The 7,500-nt window shown below is 46.0% G+C and overlaps 1 protein-coding gene across 1 annotated transcript in view; it reads right to left on the minus strand.

Moving 5' to 3' along the window:
- The window catches only part of crim1 (cysteine rich transmembrane BMP regulator 1 (chordin-like)), a 106,815-nt gene that overhangs the window by 29,400 nt on the left and 69,915 nt on the right, over nucleotides 1-7,500 (minus strand). Inside the window, exons 6-7 of the mRNA XM_076300775.1 lie at nucleotides 4,084-4,266; nucleotides 2,173-2,370 (exon numbers count right to left, since the gene is read on the minus strand). Of these exons, the coding sequence (XP_076156890.1) occupies nucleotides 2,173-2,370; nucleotides 4,084-4,266 (381 nt within the window). The remainder of the gene's footprint in view (nucleotides 1-2,172; nucleotides 2,371-4,083; nucleotides 4,267-7,500) is intronic.

The raw sequence follows: 7,500 nt of genomic DNA on the forward strand, positions 1-7,500 counted from the left end.
CACACACACACACACACACACACACACACACACACACACACACACACACACACACACACACACACACACTTCCTGGGTATGCTTACATCCATATGGGGCTACATATATGTAGCACACATAATAGTGAGATTCATATTCTACACAGAGCCTTATCAGAGATCACTATTCTCTAGGTTGAGTGGAAGTCCTGGCATATTGGCAACAGATGGAGAGGCCATCGCAGCAGCACCCTAAGTGACCGTAACACCATTCTGAAGAAGCCATATGAAAAATGCATCAGGGGTGACAGGGCTAAATTTGAATACTGTGTTAGAGCGAATACACAACACAGCCACACGGACAGGGACAAGCATCATGGGGGCACACACACACACACACACACACACACACACACAGAGAACAATGCACACATGGACATACACACTCAGACAATACACACACACACACACACACACACACACAGAACAATGCACACACGTACATACACACTCAGACAATACACACACACACACACACACACACACACATACACATAATACACACACACACACACACACACACACACACACACACACACACACACACACACACACACACACACACACACACACACACACACATAATACACACACACACACACACACACACACATACACACAGACACAAACACACACGCACACCCACGCGAACACACAGATGCTCACAGTCTCCCAGAATAATTTGATCGTGCCCTGATAGAGATTTACTCCAGCTGTTGTGAGACAAAGGTCCCAATCAGACCTTTTGGCTGGCCGATTTAATGCCTGCTGAGAAATTCAGGCCCCAACTCACAGAGAAAAAAAAAAAAAAAATGGGGAAAAAACACTGCCCGACCTAAGGGCTGATTAAAACAGGTGACCCGGAAAAAGCAGACTCACGTGGAGAGACTAATTTCAATAACAAACAGATGGATGCTTTCAATGGGGGGTGGGGTGAGGGTGGGGGTGGGTATGGGTGTAGTATGGGTGAACCAATACAATCAAACAAAAATCTGTAGAGAGAGAGAGAGAGAGGTACAAGGAATGCCAAATAGTAAACTACAAAAGCATGAAATGAAAACCACAAAGGGGTCTAAGCATGTGTTGGCTACCATGAAGGACAATAAACATAAACAAAACCAAAAGAGCACAAGAGTCTTCTCCCACCAACATTAAATACACATTACAGTTGGCAGCTCGTTAGTCTATTCGACAAAATGGAGCATACTGATTTCTCTGCAAAAATCAATAGTCAAGTGGATATACTGTCTATCAGCTGCAGGCATAAACTACACATGGACAGGCAGAGGAAATGAGGGTGTACGCATCAACAAATTAAAGGCGCTGCAGCATTCAGACACACAGCGGTTGCCCGCTTTTTCCTGCACGCTGAAGTGACTAAAAGCTATAATGACAGCTACATAGGGAGCTCCTATACAGAGCACTTTAAGGGCAAACGGAGCAGAGGAGCCATTCTGACATTAAATATATACTGTAGGTTGTTATTGCCCAGATGGAACACATTTATGATATTTCAAAGAGTACCATAGTCTTTTATTGACCAAGTTTGTTGTGTATAAAGTAACCTCAAGCTGCACACACACGCGTATGCACACACACACGCGCACGCACACGCACACGCACACACACACACACCAGCCATACTAAATCACCAGTCAGTCATAATAATAATAATACACTTCATGAAGATGACTGCTGTCAGAGTAAATATGCACGATGGTGTTTTATGCCCCCAACGTTGTCTTCCAGGCAGCGTTGCCACCGCTGACTTAAAGGCACCTAATCCTAAACCTAACCCCAACCCTAACCCTAACCTTAACCCATGTCTAACCCTAGTGCCTTCCAGGCAGCGCTGCCTTGAAGACAACGTTGGGGGCGTAAAATACCAAGGAACAGTAAAGCTCAGCATTCACTCCCAAGAATGGCTAGTGACGTCATGTGCCTCGCATCCATTCCTTCAACATGGCAGTTTTAACCATGCAAAGTCTCCAGCAAAGTCTTAGTGTCCCGGCAGTGTAAGAGAACAAGCAGTGTGTGTGTTTATGAGTAAGTGTGTGTGTGTGTGTGTGTGTGTGTGTGTGTGTGTGTGTGTGTGTGTGTGTGTGTGTGTGTGTGTGTGTGCATGTGGGCTTACCTTCGCAGACGGGGCAACACTCGCCTGGCACGGTGACCGGGTGGAGGCAGCTGTGTCCGCAGGCGGCCGCCACACAGCGGGCGTCGCCACTCACGCACTGGCAGAAGGTGCAGTCGTCCTCGCGCCAATGGTCGCCGTGGGCCAGGATCTGCCCATTGACGTAGCAGCCGGCGAAGTTGAGCACCGGGTAGATGGGGTCTGGAGCAGCATGGGTGTATGATGGGGAGGGAGGGGGTGATGGTGGTGATGGGTGGGGGGAAGGATAGAAGGAAAGACAGAGCACAAACACAATACTATTGAGTTATTACTGTGATACAACTCGACCAATAGAATATAATTGAGGAAGAGATGAAATCAGACTGAGACTCAGAGAGAGCAACAGAGAGGGAAAGATAAAGAAGTGAAATAAAAAGACAGGGAAAGATAAAAGGAGCAAGAGAGAGAGAGAGAGAGAGAGAGAGTAAGATAGTTGAGGTAGAGAAACAAGAGAGCCATTACATGTTTATGTTTTTGTTTATGGCTCTTGGCTGACATCTATAAACAATACATTAACATTAAAATTAACAGCAAGAGAGAAACTGCATGCCAACTTGCCTGCACATGTGTAAGTGTGTGTGTGTTTCAGTCTGTGAGTGTGTACATGTCATGCTGGATCTCACTGTGAGGACTGCCTATCTGTGAGGACTGCCTCTGTTCATGTAGGCTTGTCTATGTGCATGTGTGTGTGTGTGTGTGTATGTGTGTGTGTGTATGTGTGAGTGTGTGTGTGTGTGTGTGTGTGTGTGTGTGTGTGTGTGTGAGTGTGTGTGTGTGTGTGTGTGTGTGTGTGTGTGTGTGTGTATGTGTGAGTGTGTGTGTGTGTGTGTGTGTGTGTGTGTGTGTGTGTGTGCTGACTGGCTACTGCTGTGTGTGAGGCTGACTGGCAGCCTGATGGATTGCTCTGATTACAGAAAACGGCTACATCATGGATGTGTCAGAGCGGTGCAAGAAACCACTGACTGAAGGAATCATTTAAGATGGAGTCTCTGCCCTCCTCTACCCACCTCTCTCACCACCCCTTCAGAAATACCATGAAGGTGACTGCTGTCTGTTTGCGCCATAAAGAACATCATGGCACACACATTCTGTTAATGACCAGAAACTACTTTATGTCTTGAGTTTTCTCTCTTTTGCTCTCTCTCTCTCTCTCTCTCTCTCTATCTCTCATGGCAGGCTATTCACTCCTTTCAGGCATACTGTACAAGGCTGAAAAGCACACACGGACAAAACAAGGACATGTTTTGGGACTCAAAGTCAAGTTCGACTCCTTTGGTCTTTACAATGCAAGACTTCGGTTGCTTATTCCACCTCAAGTCGATATGTTGTCATTGATTTCTGAAAACATATGCACGGGCTGCTGTTACACAGTCTGCAGCGATGACACTGCCGCTCTGAGCCCAACTGTAAAGTGCTTTCTGGTCGATAAGAAGCTGAGTAGTATTTAGTCGCTGTGTGCAATACATCGCCTTGCACCGCTGTATATAAGGCAGACTGTGAGACTAAGTTTTTTTCCCCCGTTGTGCTGTCCTTCATCTTGTGAGCTGGGGAATTTATTTCATCGCCGTAATGTATTTAGAGATGGATAAGTGGTTGGCTGTTCAACACCTTGTGGGGGTCACGGATGAACATATGTCTCTTTTAAAGGCTGACATAGATATTACCTGCTTGTCCTTCAGTTAAGAAGACTGCTGCACAAGCTATATACCATTACCTTTCTGTTTGTGTGTATCTGTCTGAGGAGTCACCACAAACAACCTAATCTAGGTTTGATTGTGTGCTCACACATGGATAGCAGTATCTGGTATGGTATCTGGGAGTGTAGACATATGTGTGTGTGTGTGTGTGTGTGTGTGTGTGTGTGTGTGTGTGTACCTTCACACACGGGGCAGCATTCGCCCTCGGGGACGTAGTAGCGCTCGCAGTGGAGGATGCCACACTGGGCAGTGAAGCAGACGGACACGCCCCCCTGGCAGCGGCAGAAGCGGCAGGCGTCCATGCGGAACATGTCCCCATCCTGGTACTCTATCCCGTTAAAGGTGCACGCCGGCTTGGTCTCTGGAGAGAGCGAAGTGAAGGAAGTGGGGAGGTTAGCAAGCTGCAAGTCTTTACATACAGTTCATACATACAGCACATTGCCAATTGAAGGGCAAAACTCCCATTTATTAGGGAGAAAACCGTGTGCAGAATCCAGCTCACATGGGGAACACATTGTGTGATGGCTGGCTTATTATCGAGTGATCTATTGTGTGAATACCAATCTCAAGACAACAACGTGCCATGGTTATTATAATGGTATTACAGCATTGAATCATATTTCATTGACCATAAGTGCACTGCATGCATCATATCACTGCAGTAGCATCCGACTGACCATAACAGCACTATGCTAACCTTAGTACAGCCTTTGAATCAGAGCATATTAAAGATGTTAATGGTTTTATCTCCTCTATCCAAGGCACAATTCACTCATTAAGGACTTCCTGTCTCACTCCATTTGGTCAGTAATTATTCGCCCAGTGGCTGTTATTTACTGTTTGGAAAGTCATGTGTATTAGGCTACTCATAAAAGATAGACAGACATACACTCTCTCTCGTTTCTCTCTCTCTCTCTCACACACACACACACACACACACACACAGAGATAGAGAGAGAGACAGAAAGACAGACAGACAGACAGACATATACTTAAATACATGGAATGATCTGTGAAAGCTTATGAACTGTTTTTGGCACAGCTGATTCATATAAGGCCTTCCAGCAGGAGACACATCTATACAAACTGATCCTTTCCGGTCACCATGGAAACGCAAGGTGTAAAGGGGGAAAAAAAACACCTTTTGAGTAGATACAGGTTTGGATGCCTACAGTTATGTGTCAGCCGGCAGAGTGTTCCCTGGTCCTCAAGTGAAGACTCATTTGTTGATTCCAAGAAACAGTCTGCTTATTTATGCAAGATTGGACTTGGAAGAAGGAGTGATTGGAAAAATTACCACAATCAGTCAGTCCCCAAGAAAAGTGAAATAATGTTTTTTCTAGCATGTGAAGATCTCTAAATAGGATAAACAGAGACAAACGAATGACACCTCCAGAGATTCTGTTGATGTATGGCGATGTTAGAACAGTACTCAAGGTATGGCATATGGATGATTTCCATTTCCTCCTCCACTATGCAGGTCTCCTCCTCAGCAAACTGCATCCTTAAAATCCTCAGCGAGGCCACGCGTCGACCTTGGAACGGCTCACGCTTGTACCAGCTGAAAAGCCGCAGTCTAGAAGACACAACGGCCTTCGATTCGGTGAATTGAAAAGACAGAATCCATCAGGGAAGAGGAAAAAAGAGCGAGAGAATAAAAAAAGACATGCCTTCAGAGCATTGGCTTCCTTTGTGCAGACAATTACCCCGGGGGTCTAGACGGGCAGCGCTAAAGCCAGGTCTTTAATTCCAACTGCTAATTCTGTCAATTAGCCGTGGTTCAGCGAATTACACAGCAATGCGAGGGAGACCGCACTGCCGACGCCACGGCGACCAAAGGCGGTGCCAACAAGGGACGTGGTCCCAATTTCCTACCATAATCAAAGAGTCCTTTAGCCTCTCGCCTTAGGCTCCATACATGTTTCCTGCGGCTAATTAGAGATACTCAGACCCTGTGCATATGACAGAGAAACTGGCACCACCACAAGAAGAGATCACTGACAGCTGTACTGAACGCTAAATGTTTCACACAATCATGTCGTGAGAGGTTTTTTTCCCTCTCTTCTCTCCTCGGCTGCCACAGATCCCATTCTGGATCATCCCTCATGTTGTTTCATGTTGTGACATGTTTTCGGCATGATTTTCAAAGGTGGCGTCAACAGTATAGTGCGGGAATGATGCCAAAAACCTCCCTTCCTACTAATGGTGGATGCATCAAACGTCATGTCAAACGCCTTATTGACCTATCTACCTCGTTCATTGCTTTGTCATGCAATGACAAATTTGTAGTCTACCTCTCCGGAGGTTTTGTTTTTGGTGCATTTTTTCTGTGTGTTTGTCTTTAAACCGAATTTTCTACAAGTGTAACGGCTGCCAGCTAGCTGTGTGTGTGGAACGTTAGTAAACCTCACTCCCCGACGCTTTAAGAGTAGCATGAAAGCTAGCAGCCTGAGCTTTTAGCTTGATTGTAAGCATGCTCGACTTCCGATCTGAGGTGCTGCTGTTCGTGGGTTTAAGTCCGGGCGTGTGTAGGGCTGAACTGCGCAGGTTCAACTCAACCCAGGTTACATTGGTGCCGTGACCCGGATTGGGGGTGAGGTTTAGGGGGGTGAGTGTATGTGGAATGTTAGTAAACCTCACTCCCCGACGTCTTAAGAGTAGTGCTGACATGAAAGCTAAGCAGCCTGGGATTTTAGCTTGATTGTCAGCATGCTCAACTTCCGATCTGAGGTGCTGCTGTTTGCTGGTTCAAGTCCTACAAATTGGGGTTAACTAGTGTCGATAGCATATAATCATAGCCTATTCACCTTATTCATCCAGCATGCCCATTTTAGAAATGTACTTTCTTCCGCCTTGTGTTCAATTTCCCTGTCGGCTAGTTCCTGCCAATTAGCTTCATTGGGATAACACGGCAGAAGAGGATGGAGAGGTTAACTTGGGAGGAGACGAGAAATGACATCAGGAGGTCAGATGCCAATATTGTACTTCGCCACCCAAGGCTATTCACCTCTATGGAGTGGGTAGATGATGCAGTGGTGGCCTACCGTATCGTATGGAGATATATTTTAGAGACGGATTGGGCATTCTCAGCACAGTATGTCAAAACATAATTATCATAATATAAGTATAAGTATATATACTCTTTTGATCCCGTGAGGGAAATTTGGTCTCTGCATTTATCCCAATCTATGAATTAGTGAAACACACTCAGCACACAGTGAGGTGAAGCACACACTAATCCCGGTGCAGTGAGCTGCCTGCAACAACAGTGGCGCTCGGGGAGCAGTGAGGTGTTGGGTGCCTTGCTCAAGGGCACTTCAGCCGTGCCTACTGGTCGGGGTTCGAACCCGCAACCCTCCGGTTACAAGTCTGAAGCGCTAACCAGTAGGCCACGGCTGCCCCAATATATACTTATAAAGTAGTTTCGGTAACACTTTACTTGACAGTATCGACATAAGAGTGACCCTAATCCTAACCTCTAACCTCTAACCCTAATCCTAACCTAATCCTAACATGACAAAAACCGAATGTCACTTAATAACAGAAGCGTTATGTCATAAACGTTTATGACTTGTTTATGACACGTTCATGACAG

This window comes from Alosa pseudoharengus, unplaced genomic scaffold (genome assembly GCF_046254945.1).
Source record: "Alosa pseudoharengus isolate Yale_2024_CS ecotype anadromous, Long Island Sound unplaced genomic scaffold, YU_APseudo_1.1 YU_APseudo_1.1_scf_22, whole genome shotgun sequence".
Classification (NCBI taxonomy): Eukaryota; Metazoa; Chordata; class Actinopteri; order Clupeiformes; family Clupeidae; genus Alosa; species Alosa pseudoharengus.